The sequence below is a fragment of the Erpetoichthys calabaricus genome, chromosome 10 (genome assembly GCF_900747795.2).
Source record: "Erpetoichthys calabaricus chromosome 10, fErpCal1.3, whole genome shotgun sequence".
Lineage (NCBI taxonomy): Eukaryota > Metazoa > Chordata > Cladistia > Polypteriformes > Polypteridae > Erpetoichthys > Erpetoichthys calabaricus.
The window spans coordinates 156277406-156295778 of record NC_041403.2 but is presented as its reverse complement, the minus strand read 5'-3'; the positions used below and the strand labels follow the sequence as shown (position 1 = coordinate 156295778).

The 18373-nt window shown below is 39.2% G+C and overlaps 1 protein-coding gene across 3 annotated transcripts in view; it reads left to right on the top strand.

Moving 5' to 3' along the window:
- Nucleotides 1-18373, top strand: part of lrrc7 (leucine rich repeat containing 7) — a 542484-nt gene that overhangs the window by 413993 nt on the left and 110118 nt on the right. For 2 of the 3 annotated variants that reach the window (XM_051932508.1, XM_051932505.1), the window contains exons 11-12: nt 8546-8618; nt 13510-13527. In XM_051932508.1, coding sequence (XP_051788468.1) covers nt 8546-8618; nt 13510-13527 — 91 coding nt within the window. The remainder of the gene's footprint in view (nt 1-8545; nt 8619-13509; nt 13528-18373) is intronic. The other variant, XM_051932506.1, reaches the window with a different exon arrangement.

Here is an 18373-nt window from a genome sequence, read left to right as displayed (position 1 = left end):
AAAACAAAAGTAAAATCATTTGAAAATTATTTAATACAAGCTATAAAAAATTCTGAAAAATTGAAATCATTTGAAAATATTTATTTAATACAGATAACAGAGAAATATTATTATTATTTAATACAGGCAGTGGACCATGGTAAGTAGTAACAACACACTTTGCTGACGCTGCATGTTGCAATGCTGATCCAGAACTGCACAGCAGCGCAGCTGGAGAGCAAAATCAGTCAATCATAGCAACTGAACAAGTTACAAACAGGCAGCAAACACTTGTTTCCTCATTACATTTGGGTTATTTTCATCAAGAGAATCTGAGAAAAGAAAGTATAATTACTTATAAAGTTACAACTAAGTACCCTGGTGGCTCTGAGGTTGGGATCTGCACTGGTAATCAGAAGGTTCCTGGTTCGAATCCTGTAAACGCCAAAAGTGACTCTACTCCATTGGGCCCTTGAGCAATGCCCTTAACCTGCAATTGCTCTGTCCTGAGTATGACGTTAATCTGCATCCAGCCCTGCATGTAGGCTCTCCAACCTGCAGGGAAAAACCTGGGGGTTGGTGGCTGAATTGGGACTCCAGCCACCAAAAAAAAACTCCCACTTCTGAACTTGAGTGGTGCTGAGGTGTCACCCTTTGCATAGCTGTACTCGGGTCCTAATCTGGGATCCTGAGTTGGTTTGCCGTGTGGTGGGTACGGCAATGCGCTGTATCAGTGCATGCTTCTAACCTCTCTTTCTCTCTTTCTCTCTCTCTCTCTAAGTACCGTAAGAAGGTAGTAAAATATATATTTTTATTACGAAATTTGAAAATGAACTAAATACGGGACATTTGGGTGTCCCTGAATGGTCAGTATGGGACAGGGGACAAAATTGTTAAATATGGGACATGTTCCATATATAAGGGACATCTGGCAACCCTAAGTTTGCAGTTTGCATCACGATTGTTCTAATGCTCAAAATTTGTCACTTTATGTTCAGGGAAATCCACTGAAAACTCAAAGAAGACATTTTGACCAAATCACAGTGCTCCTTCTATATGTTAGCATTTGGATATTTAATTATAAAAGAAAGAGATGAAGAAATGAAGACATGACATAAGTGTTTCAAATTATTAAGTGAGTTAAAAAAGATGGATTGAATTGGTTACTTTCAATTAGATCATCATCAGAATTGCAGAATCACAGATGGAGGAGTTCCATTGTTACTGTACTCCGAATGTTTGGAGAACATTTCTACTTTAGTATAAAATTTTCAGTCTGTTTTCACTTTTACTTCACTACGTTTTCAAACGTGAAAGGCCATTTTACAGTGACAATAATATATTTTGCCAGATTAATTTGTTAATGCAATATTAAACCAAAATAACAAACGGGCTATACACATACATACATACAATGCTTGCTCTGTCAACTATTTAAAATACAGTCTGCCCTTGATTTAGGAAAATTTGCATATTGGCTCTTAACAATATCCTCTACTTTGTCATTTGAAGTTCACCTCGCTGCAGCTTTCAGAATGGGGCAGCACAAGATATTAGTGATGCCCACTCCCAGTTTCAGTTTTTTCCACAGCTGATGCGGCTGCGTACAGACACTGTCCTAATGGCACCCTGCTGAACACTGATGGAGCTGATCCATAGGCTGCTGCTCACGTGTACTTGAGCGTTCACATGCTGTGGTTCATTCACTTTGCCACGCGTGTTGCACACATGTCATCTCACATTATCCTTGGCTTCACAGCTTCAAGTGTTATGAAGACCCAAAGAAGCCTTTGTTAAGGACTTGTTACATAAGAGTAAATGAGTAATAGTTGTATTTATCTAAACTAAAGTGTTCACAAAATGGTAAAAAAGCAACAAAATTAATCAAGCAAGGGTTCAACAAACCTTAAGGTAGAAACTATCCAGATCCACTGAAACTGCAGTACAAAACCAAATCAGGTTTACCATCACAAGAATTCAACAGAGAATAATATAATGTCGAAAGGAAATCACAATTATAATCTCAAGAAAATATAATGAGAACACTTACACGAAGCCCACAACCAGTTGGAAGTCCAGCCAAGGACCACAGGTTATAAAACCTATCAATGCTCCCACAGCACAACTGAGGCTAAGGAAGTCCTGAAATAAAATGTTTCAAGGCGCCAGACCTGCTTGTTTGGGGCCCTGCACCCCTTGGCTCAGTTAGAACAGCACAAATAACAATATAACTAAACACCAGGAAGTTAACAAAACGATAAAAAACAAGCTGCTTTAATTTATCAGGCTGTGTCAGCATAGGAAGGAAAAAGCCATCTTTGGTAAAGTCCACTTTTTAAACATTACAAAAAAAGTTCTTGTCCTTCCAGAAGCATTCTGCTCCCTCCTCCAACACTCCTACAACCTTAATCTTAACCATAGTGTAAGAAAATGTTTATGTGGAAGACACGCGTAAGACACACTTTGAAAAGGGCGTGCTGAGAAAGATCCATATGACTGGCCACGTTATGTATCATGACTAATACGTAATGCAAAGACCACTAAATGTTGCTGGATGTGTGCAATCTGATTGGCTCATCAACAGAGGAGAGCGGTGGAGGTCTCTATTGTCACCACAGGTCACATCCTAGCAACGAGACCAACTTGCCAAAACAACATGAAAGCCTCCAGGAACAAAATGGCATCCGAAACAACAAGTAAAATTATTTTAATGTTGATAAAATGATTAATTAATGTAAAAAATCTATAATATAGATAGATTTACATCACATATGTATTATATTTAAGATTATAATCAAGTTAAGGCATACAATTAAGTCATTAATGAAAGTTATTGTTTTTTTTTATTACTTTTGCTTTTAAAAATTACTTCTGACAAAAAAAAAGTAATAGGAAAATGTTACACATCTGTTTCTTCATTGTACCAGACAGAGAAGCCATAGCTGTATAAGCTCTAGTGTTGACCACATGCATTGAAGAGCAATAAATATGTTTATTGAAATAATTGTCAAACTGAAAAAATTAAATGCACTAGCACTTATTAAAGACTTGTAAAAATTCATAGAAATAACTAGCCTTCATTCTAACACTGATTATATAATGTGGTGAAATTTCACTGATCTGTTTTTCTGCAAAGAGAACATTAAACAATCCCGTGTTTTTTTCGCAGTTTTATAAAATTCCTATTGACTTTCCTTTCAGAGAACATTTGGCGCTGACTGTGAAAAGGCGAGGGTGACAGACAGATGGCATGAGAGTCAAGAAGCACTTTCATAACTTCTTAAGGAGAAATAGTTTGTAATTGTCACACCATGTTGGATGAAGTCCAGATGAAAACACAAACAACATACTGACATTTCAAAGTCTCATCCTCCTCTTTCTCACTCTAAAAGCCATGCTACATGTCCACACCTTTTCTCCAACCTACCCTGTTCACTTATTTTGCACATTTCTATAAACCCTGGAGCAAATAGCACACCATCTGGAAGTCAGCTGGAGGCTGCTTGACCCTGATGTCAGTATTGCACTTCACAAGGGTGCTACTGAAGTCTTCAGACAGTTGGCTTATAACAATAAGGTACAGAAAAAGGCCTGACATGCAATACTCTTAAAGCTCAAACTAATATTGAAATGATTCAATGAATATTATGGACTGCAGTCTCACAGAGCAAAACATAAAGGTTTGCATATGGTGTTAATTGATTTGGAGAAGACTTATGATTGAGTGCCACGTCAAGAGGTCTGGAGGTGCATGAGAGAGAAAGGAGGACCAGGGAAATGTGTGAGGATTGTCCATGGTATGTATGAGGGAGTTGGGACTCGGGTTGGGGTAACAGACAAGATCCCAGTTTGAGTAGGTCTGTACCAGGGACCTTCTTGAAGTTCTTACTTCTTTCATCTGGTTATAGATGTGTTGACTTGTGGGATTAAAGATCAATCCACCCAGTGCCTGCTTTTTGCTGATGACATTGTATTGTGAAGTTCCAGAGAGGAAGTTGAAGGAATAAAGAAGGGCTTTGGAAGACAGAGGATTGAAGATAAATAGGAAGAAGCCACAATATATGAGGGGTAACAATGATTCTGAAGTTACCCTGCAGGGAGAGCCATTGAAAAGAGTGAATAAATTTAAATATCTAGGATTGGTGGTAGATCACGATGGAAAACCAGATGCAGAGATAACCCATACAGTACAGCGTGGATGGAACAACTAGAGGAAGGTATCAGGAGAATTGTGTGATCGAAGAATTAAGGTGAAGGTTATAGGCAAGGTTTTTGAGACAGTGGTCAGACTATTAGTGATGTGTGAAGCTGAGACTTGGGCAGTAAGGGGAGCACAGAAGAAGACATTAGATCTGGCAGAAATGAGAAAGCTGAGATGGATGTGTAGAGTTACAAAAAAAGGACAGAATAAGAAATGAGACAATCAGAGGTACAACAAAAATGTGAGAGATATGTAAGAAAGTACAGGACAGTAGAGTGAAGTGGTAAGGAGATGTGATGAGGAGAGACAATGAATATGTAGGCAAAAGACTGATGGGAATGGAAGAGAAAGCAAGGCACACCAAAGCAGTGGTGGACAGATATTAAAGTCAAAGAAGATCTGAAGGAGAAGGGCTTGACTGGAGAGAAGATGCAGGACTGAGCTGTATGGAGAAGGTTGATCAAGCACATCAAACCCACAAAGAAGTGGGCAATGGTGAAAATGAAGAAAAAGAAGAAGTCTTGTCATAAATAAAATTTTAAAGTATAAATATGTCATATTTATAATATATTTAATATTAAACATAACATCTAACTCAATGCAGATCATTTTTATAGAAGACCATTTTCCATTAACAACTACCAAGCAATACACACATCTATAACTGCATGTAAAATGATACAAACATTTTAGCAACACTCTGTTTGAAGCAACAGGACCAGATGCAATACTAGTGGAAATCTAGAAGAGTTTAGAGGAAGAGGGAGTAGATATGTTGTGGGACTGAATGCAGAAGATTTAAGAACTGGAGAATAAGGGAGGGTGGCGGGGTAGTGTGATTGTATCGATTTATAAGGAGAAGGGAGATGTTCAGGATGTGGAGGCTATCAAGGGATAAAGCTGATGTCACACACATTGAAAATCTGGGAAAGGGCTTTAGAGTGAAGGCTCATGGAACAAACCACCACAGAGGAGGAGCAGTTTGGTGTTATGCCAGGTGAGAATTCACCTGCTCACACCGCATTGTCAGTATTTGACCAAAAACAATGCAGTTGTTACTTCACACCACCCCCCTTGTATTCACCAGATCTCATGGTCTGTGACTTCTTTTTCTTCCCAAAACGAAAACTGTGACTGAAGGGAAGAAAATTTGCTACTATGGAAGAAATCCAGAAAAAAAATTAGGAAGCTTTAGACACAAAAGATGAGTACAGGAAATGTTAATAGGAATGGGAGAAGCGCTGGGACAAGACGATTACATCTCACGGAGAGTATTTTGAAGGTGACTAAAAGGAAATCGCTGTAAATCTACTCCCTCTATATATAAAATCCTAAGCCTAAAAGTGCAATGATTTTGTGCAACGATTTTATGTGACTTTTTTGTCATGCTTTAAATCGGGGTTTTTTTAAAACCTACATATTGGTATATATGTTTGGTATCATTCTTTTCAGAATTTTTCTAACTTTAATGTGGTATCGTTAGATTTTCAGATTTTAATTTCATTTTTAACTTATAAACTAAAAAATATCCAGAACTCACATCCCACGAGACGAGACTTTGTGCCAAGAAATTTAACCACACCCGGGGCCGGAAATAAAAGACAAAGAGTAGATGACAAAGTAGAACGTCGTAGAGACAAGGCAGTGAGACTAAAGGACAGCTGCTCCACAGGTTTTTAAACATTTGAAGTGCTGCGCAAGATGCAGATAATGCGGCATGGCAGCAGCAGCAGCAAGCAGCGACAGAGACGTGAAGTGGCTGGTGCATAGCACAGGTCGGGTAGGTTGGCAAGCGAAACGAGCAGGGGGCGAACCCCCTAGTGTTATAATAAAGTTTTTGTTTGAATAATTAGGGGGATTTGGGGATTTTGAGACATCAAAGAGAAATGGTTCATTTGAAACAAGTCCTAAATTTTAGGGGTAAAGTAAGATTTTTTTTTTAATGTGGTGAATTGAAAATATGAATAATATTCTATAGAAGCTGTGCATTGAATGTGTGTTTTGAATTAATTTAGACAGGACTGGTCCTAAGTAGCAGATGGCTCTGGAACTCAAACTTCAAGTTTTGTCATTAAACTGCGCTTACTAAGTCAGTATGCACAAATACTAAGGTGTAGTGATCGAGCAGGACTACATTTAGAAACTTTCTTCTCAGTCTGTAATTTCATGCTGTGCAGGTTCATGTTATATCAAGTCAATTAATATATTAATTTTACTGTTTAGTGGGTTTAGTTTCTGCCTCGTGGCCAGTGCTACCCAGGTAGATTTTGTCTCCAACACAATCCCGTCATGGAAAAAACAGGTTGAAAAAATGAACAGATAGACGTTCATGGATTATTCATGCATTTAATTTTTTAAAACATAAAATTGGCCTCATTAATGTTCTGGTTTATGAGTTGTTGTAAAACTCTAGCACTTACATTTTCTGGCAGATTAATTTACACTCTAAAAAGCACAGTTTGTGTTTTTCAGACATATATTTATATTTTTTTTCCTTCTTATTGCTTAACACTTAATCGAATTACATATCGGGCTGTGTGCATTACCGCGTGGCATAAGAAGGTCCACATTTACAAGCTTACCTAGACACCTGAAAATGAGTTTTTCACTGGCATTCATTTTGCAGTTGAAGTGGCGACAAATGGTTAGGCGAGTAAATGCTATTTCATTTCCACTTATATCTATTTCTTTTATCTGCTCCTTGAAGGCCTGCTTTGCAACGCTCAGGAAATAGCTGCTTGCAAAACTCATTATAGGGCCTTTCTACATCAGTTCATCTTTTAAACTTCAATGTAAAATAAGCAATGTCATATCTGCTGAAAATTGATCATATTTCTAAGAATAGAATATTGAAACATTACAAAAAGTGATTTTTTTTCCATTTTTACGATGTCATACTTTGCTCAGGATCATGTAATCTTTGAAAATGTACAGAATGATTTGTCTATTATTTTTTTATTATTTAAAGAACAAATATAATAAAAACACCCACAGTAATTTATTTTGCAGACAATCCACAAGATAGATGGTTTGGTTGTCAAGATGACCTCAGTTTTCCCAAGTATCTCTGCATGCCCAGATATTTATTTTCCCATAAAATTAAATTATTGTGGAACATCGCCTCTGCTCTCCTCACCTCTCCGTTTTTGCTTTATGACCTTTAGCACATTGTCTATTGCTACTTATTTGTTAAACCACAATTTTATCATTCTTTTGTATCTTGACAATAATGCTCTGTGTTACCTGTTGTTGAGCACTTATAATAATAAATAGTGTTCAACTGACCTGTCAAAGTCAGGAGTCAGGACACAAATGGAGGTGGAAATGGAACCATCTGCAAACTCAAGGCAAAGGAGAAGGAGAAGGGCTGTGGAATTGGTACACAAAACCCTCAACTTTGACTCTGATTTATTGTACCACAAACTCTGACTCTGTTTCCTCTCTTTGTAATTTAAGGCAATATAGAGTACCGGTCAAAAGTTTGGGGTCAATCAGAAATTCCATGTTTTTAATAGAAATCGATACCTTCTTTATCAAGGTAGCAGTACATTGATTTAAAAATAGAGCCAAGGCATTACTAGTGTGTATAATTTCTATTACTGCTTGAAATTACGATTTTTCAATTATTATTCACATATGCCTGCAAAGGCCCATTTTCAGCAGCAATTCCTTCGGTATCCTAAAGGTCAACTCCTTCATTAGTCACATTTACATGCTAATTGGTTGTTAGAGAAGCCTTTCTAACTGTATTAGTACTGTTGAAACTTGATTTTTTATTCACCTGGTTTGCAAGGTACTGGTATTGCTAAAGTCAAGTTCTGTGTTCAAAAGCAGACAAAATGAAACAGTTTTCCCGAGAAACGTGTCAGTCTGTCGATTATGTGCAAAAAGAAGGTTCTTCCATGTGAAAGATTGTCAAAATACTGAAGATTTCCTAAAAAAGGAATCTGTTGTTATCTTGGAGCGCCCTGCTCTTTTAGTCCTTGGACCGGAAGGGGCGGAGTCAGTTGCCCTCTTTGGGCATCTTCTTGGTGCTGTGGGTAGAAAGAAGGACAAGTCCGTCAGTGATTGTGCCTCCTTGTGTTCCGGGGTGGTAGTGCTTGTCTCTGATGAGCCTTTAAGAGAACCCCTACGTGACAACATACAGTACAATATGTAGTGAAATGCTGCTCTGTTTAGAATTTCTAAGGTTTTCATTTGACTCACTCGTACATTGGTTTCTTGTTTTATTCATAATGTTGTAAGAATAATATTTCCCAATCTGTAATCGGCATCTAATCTGTGAATTACGCCACTCTGGTTTCTGTGCGTATTTCAATGACACCATGTACTGTGCCACGTATGATTCTTCTCTTCTTGTCATAGGCTTGTTGAAGAAACTGACAACACTGAAAGTGGATGACAACCAATTGACTGTATTGCCAAACACAATTGGAAGGTGGGTACAATATAGCAAATGTCAAAAGTGAGTACTGTGTTGTTTGTATATTATTATAAATAACCTTTTAGTTCAGGACAAACAATATAAATCAGTTGATTGCCAGGATGGTTAATTCAGACTACAAGTATGATTATATAATTGCTGCTGCTTTAAAGGTAACATAGTGCAGAGCCTTTATAAGTAACACCAGCTTATGCCATTGGTCTCGTTTATTTGTTGTGATATTTGCCCGGACACCACCAGTCGAAGACCACATCTTTATACAAAATATACTCTTTATTTTCTTCTCCACAACACAACACAGTCCCACACAACTCACAGTGCCTCTATCTCCAGTCACCTTTCTCCTGGGCCTTCTCTTTCCTCATCCATGGGCCACCTGTCCTCTTTCTCCAGGAGCTTCGTCCTGCTCCTGCTCCCGACTCCAGCTCTCTGATAGGAGGGAGGCGGCCCCATTTATCCTCACCCGGATGAGCTCCAGGTGCTCTACCTGACGTCATGTCCTGTCATGTCACGTCAGGAGAGCACCCGGAAGCACCCCGGGTGACCCTGGAAGGATCAACGTCCATTGGTGTGGCGGAAGTAAATAAGCCCCGGGCTCCGTGAGGCTCGGGGCGCCCCTTGGCGGTGGATACGGGCCTCCACGGACTTGAGCCTCCCTGCTCCCCTTCCGTGGCCCTCTTCTGCTCTAGGACAGTTGCCCCCTCGTGGCCCGGAGGACAAGTATGCCACCTCTTGGTCCCTCCAGGTATCCCGGCTGGGTCTGACCCCCAGCCATTTACGACATTGTGCATTATATTCTCTTCTTTGTTGTGATTCTTTTCACATTTCTTACATATTCACACATGCAGGCTACCTCATTAATTTATTTTTAAATTCCCAGGTTGAAGGCATGTGTGAACAAAGACAGGTCAAGAATCCCAGGAAAATTGACCTAGTGTAATTTCCATGAATATGTGTGAACAATGACAAAAAACAGTCTGCAAAGTGTCACAGCATCCTCTCTGTAATGCAGACACTGAGACAAGTAAGAATGAAAGTCTGGCTTCATCATTCAACAAACAACTGTGTGCTTAAGAAACGTATCTCAACATGGAATTCAATTAATGAGTAAAAAATCAATGCAATGTTTGTAACTTTGCATTGTGATATTTAATAATAATTGATGTAAAACAGTTCACTTGTAGCCCATCCTACAGTTTTCAGCATGCACAGAACTTGAGTTCCTCTCATTTTCTTGCTACCAAGATAATCTCTGGCTTTGGTGACTATGAAAAATATATCACCTAAGAAGTCTCACAAATGAGATCAAGCTTGTCTGTTAGCTAAAGGCTGAGTTGTTCATATATCTTAACCTGATTCTCAAGATTCTTACTTTAACTCCAGCACTCAGTATGTTGTTCCAGATTCCCACAACTCTTTGTGTGAAGAAGTACTTCCTGGTTTCATTCTTAAATTCAGTTCCCCCCAATTTCCACCACTGTAATTCAGTATGTGGGTCCCTTTTTAAAGTAATACTCCATCCAAAAATATTATATACCACGATAACGTGCAGTGAATACACTTGACTTGAGCGTTCATAGTTTTCATCCTCTTTCTCTGTATTCGTTTGCTCAGAGGTTGATGCGCTTGCTGCTTCCTGAGCAGCTCTTCTTATCTCCATCCTAGCGGCCCGCTTCTTCTCTTCTTTCGTCTGCATCTTTTCTTGTTAAAACTGATTAAGTCAGTGTTTTGTGTCGCTATTACTTAGTAGGTTTTCATTAATTGTTTCACTTAAGCTGGCACTTGAGGCAGATTGAAGACTTAAGAATGATTTAAGATATGACGAGGTAGGGGGAGTGACGGCGAAGATGGTAGGGAATGAGAACGGTGCTCGTACGCATGTGCCGCACAGTTGCCCTTCTGGTCGCTGCTGAGAGTTCATTCTACAATAACATAAAATAAAAAGAGAAATAACACTGGAGGTCAATCATCACCCCGAAAGTGGATAGTAGACATCATGTAGTACATGTGTATCAAATTTCAGGTCAATAGTTCAAATGGTTTGCGAGCTACAGGTGATTTAAAATCCTGGACAGACAAACGAACAGCCACGGTAGCGTATTATATATAAAGATTTTTTTATGTTACTTACCCCCACACAGTTTGTTGTGGTCAGGTCAGGTCAGGTTGAGGAGCATGCACTGGTACAATGCATTGTCGCACCCACCACATGACGAAACAGTTTGGGACCCTGGTCTGCAACCCCCCCAGAGAGAGGTGCAGTCCAGTCCCACCCTCTGGAAATGACCATCTATCTGCAGCAGCCAGGTGTTATGTAGGTGCGTCTTTGGCCTGGGCCAGCCACTCAGGTCCTCAACAATAAGGTCCTGTGAGCTGGATCACCCTCACGGAATGGCAACACAGTGCTGTGACCGACACGTCCTCACAATGCAGATAATGTGCTTCATTCGGAACTCCATGAGCAACTGCTCATTTGACACAAAGTCAAACCAGCGGTACCCAAGATTTAATTATTAACTAAAACAGATTGTGTTTGTTCATTATTGTAATTTAGATGAAGATCGGAACAATTTTAAATAAGATTATAGTACTAGGGTTTTGTACCACATTAGCCATTATGAATGTAGTGTGAAGTCAAACAGAATGACACCTGTTATTGGCTAACTAAAAAGATTACAATATGCAAGCTTTCGAGGCAACTCAGGCCCCTTTTTCAGGTGAGATGTAATACAGAGACTGGGGTTCCCTGTGTTTATATACACACTAGGACAAGTAACAACATTGGTAAATCTTTAAGTGAGACATCTTAAATGTAAAAAATTAATAGACCTCTTCAGGCTAAGATTAATTTAATAAGAGAGAAGAACAATGTATGGTCGAGATCTTTGGATAAGATTACTGTCCAACAAAGTCTTTTGATGTTTCTGATGAGTTTTTCCATACAATGTGGGTCTGTAGATAGGTTGTTTGGGTCAGTGATGCAAACAATCCTCATATCTGGCCATAAAACTCTTGTCTCTATTCAAACCATGTTGTAATGTGTTCAACTTTAGCAGGAGTTTGACTTCCCATTCTTTTCTCTCTTGCTGTGTTTTGAAGTTGCCCATAAGCCCCATGACTTTAAAGTCCCTCTCACAGTGTCCATGGCTGTTGAAGTGGGCCGCTAAAGGAACATCTGTGTTGCCACATTTAATGTGGAACATGTGTAAATTCAGTCTCTGGTGGAGTGTTTGTCCAGTTTCTCCCACATAGAGTGCAGTGTCAGGACATTTCATACAGAGAACGAGGTAGACCACATTAGATGATCTGCAGGAAAATGATCCCTTTATGTAATGTTCTAGTCGGCAGTGTGGTATAACTACATGGTCTGTATGATAAATGTGAGCACACATTGTACATCTTTTCTGTAGGCAGGAAGATGTGCCATTTTCTGTTGGTTCACTTAGGGAGCTTCAGACAATTAGTTGCTGAAGGTTTGGTGGTTGTCTGTATGCCAGGAGGGGAAGTTCATAAAATACATTTTTCAGTGTTTGGTCATTGTTTAGCATTGGCTGAAGTTCTTTTATAATTTTTCGAAGTGCTTCAAGATGTGGGTTGTAGGTAACAACAAGAGGTATTATGTTTAGTTCCAAAGGGTTAACATACTTCTTCTTCCCTCTGTGTTTCTGAGATACAACACTGTAATGATAAAAAGTATTAATAGAATGGATGGCTTACACATTTAGAAACTGTCAAGATTTAGGAGTTCCAAAAAACACTTCCAGAGATGATCAAAACAAGAGTGAAGGTTTTAGTTCTGAAAAAATGTTCTATCAAACACTTAAACACTAAACGAATAAAGGATTTCCAATGCAAACACAGTACCAAAAAAAAAACCACAAATCCAAAACACAGAAGGTCAAAAATCCAGAAGTACCAAAAAGGACATTGGCAACACATAAACTCAACAAAACTCCCAAGTGCATTTGAATGAACTGCCAGGAACTGTGGGAGACCCTCTAGATTTATAGGGCGGGGACTGGTAGTGATTGGCAGGTGACCCTGCCTCTTGGGGAATCAAGCGCAAAATACTGGAACATAGGCAGCTTCCAGACAAGATGAAAAACAAAGAATAACGCACATAATCAACAAAACATTAGTATAAATAAATGGCACACAAATTAGTAAAAATGACATGAAACAAGCCTTTGAACTCAAACCCAATGCCAGCAGTGATGTGTATTTGGACATGATAATCACAACATTAATAAAGATCAATGACAGGAAGCAATTGGGTGTATAATGTCTGGCCTGATGTGTGAGTGAGTGAGTGAGTGAGTGAGTGACTGACTGGGTGCCTGTGGACTATCATGCAGTTTAGGAAAAAATTTAAACAGATGGAAGTGAATGGATTGATGTGACAGCTACTCCAAAAAAGGATGAGGTAATAACCCTACACCAGTCTTCAAAATCTCCTCACAGCCTAATGACTAAGCACATCATTGCTGTTTCTGGATGGTCTTGATCCATAATCTTAGACTCTTTAGTAAAAGTAAGTGGTCAGTAATGCATAAATAAAAAGGGCAGTTTGTTCTGTCAAATGAATTGCTGAAACATGTTAGTCAGGATGAAACATCTTCCTTCTTATTGAGAATTCCAAAATTGAAGAAAAGTTTGGAAATACGGGACTTAGGTTGTTCTGCTTTGTCACTTGATTTAAATTTGATTGTTACTTATTTCATTTTCTTTGCTCAGCACCGTGAGCCATCAAACCCAGTTTTATATTGCTTCATGACATTGTGTTCTTCTACTTGCTTGGTATTTTTTCACTGTACATCTCTTTTTAAGTTAGTCATTGGCCGGTTTCTTGTGTTTGTTGAACATGCATCTTCATTGGGGCACATAGTGGACATGTCAAGCTAGGGTGAGTAGACTTGAGATGAACTCATTTTGTATGCTCGCATGCTCAGAACCCCTCCTAATCAAGCTTTTACTTGAAGAATGCGTGATCTTATCAAGGGTAGCCTTCATGATGGAGGTATACAGACAATACTGCAACTGTGTCGACTGTGCAGACTCATTAAATGTTTGGTAATTTTTACATTCAATGTAATGAAAATTACCTTATTACTTTAAACGGTGGGCTGAATGGTGTTACAGCTTCAGGGACCATCTCGTCGAGTCACTGTCTGTGTGAAGCTGTTACACTCTCTCTGTGCCCATACACAGTGGGGGAAATTAGCATTCAACACATCAACATTTTTCTCAGTAAAAAATATTTCCAATGCAGCTATGCACATGAACGTTGGTATTAACTCAATGAAAGAACACAGCCAAAGCTCTCTAATCTAATAAAAAAGCTAATGTGCAATAAAATGGAAAAATGTCTTGAACAAAGTAACTGAAATGTATTTGGTACTTAGTGGATAAGCCTTGGTTTGCAATGAGTTCCTCAAGACACTTCCTGTATGAAGAAACAAGTCTATCACAATGTTCAGGTGGGATTTTGGCCCATTCCCCTTCACCAGTGCCTTGCAAGCAGGGAAAAACTTGGGGGTCAGTAGCAGGATTGGCACTCCAGGCACTGTAAAAAAAAAAAACCTCACAGTGTTCCAGTGTGATGCTAAGGTGTCACCCGTTGTCCCAATCTGGGTGGTTCGTCGTGTGGTGGGTGCAGCAACGTGCTGTAATCAACTCGTGTTCTCAACCACCTCCTGCTTTTCCCTACAGCAGTGTTTCTGTCACGAGCAACTTATAATTTGGTCGCACTGAGTCATGAATTTCAATTGAAATGAATGAGAAATGGTCAGAAATGCGTGGCATAAAGTCTTTCGATGTATCACTGTCTGTATGGCTGTAACAAATCTCCCAAACTTTGCTTGTTGCCGATTTTCCAAGGGGGACTCTCTACGGGGAAGGATGATTTTCAGTGAAACGGTACAATGATCAACCGCTGTTCTACAACAATTTGGGTCACGAAGATACACAGTAGGCAAAATTGGGTCACAAGAAAACAAAAGTTTAAGAACCACTCTTCTATATAGACAGGCTTTAGATCTTGAAGATTTACACTGGTAAATTTTGATCTTCAGGTCCTTCTACAAATGTTCTGCTGGTTTAAGTCTGGTGACTGACTGCACATTCCAACACCTTTATTTTCTTCCTCTGGAACCAATTGAAAGTCCCCTTTGCAATATGTTTATGGATCATTGTCCTGCCTCAGTCTCCACCTGTTTCTCATTCTCATCATCTTGGTGGATTCTCATCATCTTGGTGGATTCTTTTCTGGTATGTTGCTTCATTCATCTTCCCTTTAATAACTGAGAATCCACTGGAACCATAAGAAGAGAAATACTCTCATACCATGATGCTTCCACCACCAAACTTCACTGTAGGTATGGTATATTTACCGTCACATGCAGAGCCATTTCTTATCCAAGCATGGTGCATTGAATTGTGGAGGACACTACGTTCTGCCAGTAAACTACAGGATTCTCCATATGTTTATTTCCAGCAAACTTCAAATGAATTTCAACTTACTTTTTCTTCAGTAATGGAGTTTTTCAGGATGATCATGCAATGAGACCTTGGCAGTGGAGTGTGCTGCTTATTTTTTCCTCTGCTGCTTGCAGGTCTGTATGGAGCTGTTTTCGATTGGTCCTTGGCTCATGGGCTACTCTTCTGACTAAATTTCAGATTTGCAAGGAGGTCCTATTTGTGACCAGTTGATGGTGAAGTGATATTCCTTCCACTTGCAGATAATAGTCCCAGTGGTGCTTATGATAACATTTAGGAATTGAGAACTTCGTCAGTAACCAGTGCCATTGCTATGTTGCTTAATAATCTTGTTGCAAAGTGTGAGACAAGAAGTAGACACAAAAAAGGTTTGGAGCACCTCCGCATAATGAAAATAAACCAAAAAAGATAGCAATGATGACTTTTCAGATAGGAGTTCAATGCAGAACTAATTCAAACATGGCCAACCTTCTGGTCATATGTAATCCATGCAGGAAGGGGCGGGTCGAGAAGGTCAGAAAACGGAAGTGATGTCAGCGGTGGAATGGCTGTGAATGTTCTGTTCTGCAGAGGCTTGAAGAAAGAAGGCATTAGCAAACAGAGCCAACCCCATGTTCAATAATTACCATCACCAGAGCCCTTAAGCTACCTCCCAATCACATGCACGACTGTGACAAAAGGTCTTGGGAGGGGTTCTTTGCCTGTACCCATCATGAGATGTATTTTGAATGACAGCTTGATAACTTGCATTCAGTGGTGCGTAACCCTTTTTCGAAGACTGGAAGTTCTGACCTACCAAAATGCGCCAACTCAGCAGATTCTTATTAGCACAGGTAGGAGAACACATTAGTGCAATCAGCTGCTTTAGTGCTTCTTCTTACTGTGTTTAATCATTTTTTCCTGTATCATTCCATTTTATCAAGTTAATGCCAATGTCTGGTCTAAAGTTCATGTGTATAACTGCATTGGAAATATGTTTACTAAGAAAAATAATTGACATGTTGATTACTTATTTCCCTCTCTGTAGGTGTTTTGACTTCCTTCTAAATTCCAAAAGCATCCTTCTAAGAATGATAGCTGACTCTAAATTTCCTGATGTGAATGTGTGCAGGCTTGTATGTGAATATTTAACTTGATTCAATATAATTAACTCTTATTAAGCACACTTTCACTTAATAAGTCGTGCATGTTATTTAGTACCTGCAAATTTAATATAACAAAAGAAGTGTAACATAATCTTAAAAAACATTAACCAGAACCCCATCTAGAGGTTATACTGGATTGCACCCTAATGATGTGTAAAATTACTTACGTAATAAAAAGTTGGGCAGCATGCTGGTGCACTCCGGAGTTCTGTGTTCGGTGTCTTTGTAGAGTCTTGTGTCTATGTAAGTTTTTCTTCCAGCATTCCCAAGTTACTCAAATTAGGTAAATTGGCAATTGTTTATGAATGAGCGAGGGTATTTGCACAAGTCTAATTTTTTATAGACTTCGTTTCTCATCCAGATTCCATTCGTGCCTTGCATTTGTTGTTGCTCATTGTGACCATCTATTGGAAAAATGGATGCAGAAAACAGAGTAAAAGCATCAGGAGCTGTTCCAGTGCAATTTCTTTGGAGGTGTACCATATATTGATGTGAACTAAATTTTTGAAAATCTCGCCATTGTGTTTTACCCTTGCCATTTGAGTTATTAATTTTATTTATATTGTGTTCAGTCTCATCTGTATGTTTTACACAAAAACTATCCTTGCTTTGCATGTTATCGTGTTGATGAAAAACTCTGATTTTCTCAGTGTAGCTGCATGCAAACTTCAAACAGCTAATAACACTCCTGTTTTCTTGCAATCTTTCTGCACATTCTACAAGAGATGGAGCTCAAAACCATCTCGCATCCATCCGTTCCTATAGCAAAGTACAGGTGGCCACAGTCTACTCCATCATATTGCAGAATGAGTTACTTGACCTGCTTTTGCTGCTGATGTATAAATATACAGTTGTACAGAGCAAAAATGTATGGGGATTATACTCTTCCTTTAGGATTTAGATAGATAGATAGATAGATAGATAGATAGATAGATAGATAGATAGATAGATAGATAGATAGATAGATAGATAGATAGATAGATAGATAGATAGATAGATAGATAGATAGATAGATAGATAGATAGATAGATAGATACTTTATTAATCCCAAGGGGAAATTCACATACTCTAGCAGCAGCATACTGATAAAGAAAATATTAAATTAAAGAGTGATAACAATGCAGGTAATAACAGTCAATAACTTTGTATAATGTTAACGTTTACCCCCCCGGGTGGAATTGAACAGTCGCATAGTTTGGGGGAGGAATGATCTCCTCAGTCTGTCAGTGGAGCAGGACGGTGACAGCAGTCTGTCGCTGAAGCTGATCCTCTGTCTGGAAATGATCCTGTTTAGTGGATGCAGTGGATTCTCCATGATTGACAGGAGTCTGCTCAGCGCCCATCGCTCTGCCACGGATGTCAGACTGTCCAGCTCCGTGCCTACAATAGAGCCTGCCTTCCTCACCAGTTTGTCCAGGCATGAGGTGCCCCTGTTCTTTATGCTGCTTCCCCAGCACACCACCGCGTAGAAGAGGGCACTCGCTACAACCGTCTGATAGAACATCTGCAGCATCTTATTGCAGATGTTGAAGGATGCCAGCCTTCTAAAGAAGTATAGTCAGTTCTGTCCTTTCTTACACAGAGCATCAGTATTGGCAGTCCAGTCCAATTTATCATCCAGCTGCACTCCCAGGTATTTATAGGTCTGCACCCTCTGCACACAGTCACCTCTGATGATCACAGGGTCCATGAGGGGCCTGGGCCTCCTAAAATCCACCATAAATCACTAGGAAGGCCATCACCTTCTGTAGGGAACACTGTATCAAATCAAACATTATGTAGGAAGAGAACTTTGTTTACACACAAAAAGAAGAAGCATGAGGAAAACGTTAAACAGAAGTCATTCTTGGAAGGGCAAATCAGGCTGGGAGAAAATAAGGTAAAGTATAAAGAAAACATTTAGTTCACAGATGTGAACTTGAAAACTGTTTTAAATACTGCAAGTTAAGTGTTTAATTTATGCCAAATTAATCATGATTTTAACTGTATCTTTCCACATTTTTGTGATGTGATAGTGAATAAACTTTGTTGTAATTTTTCAGTTTTTGGTGGCTGCTGGCATGTCGTTTATTGAAGTGCTGATGTTCGTTGCCGGTCATATCATACAGA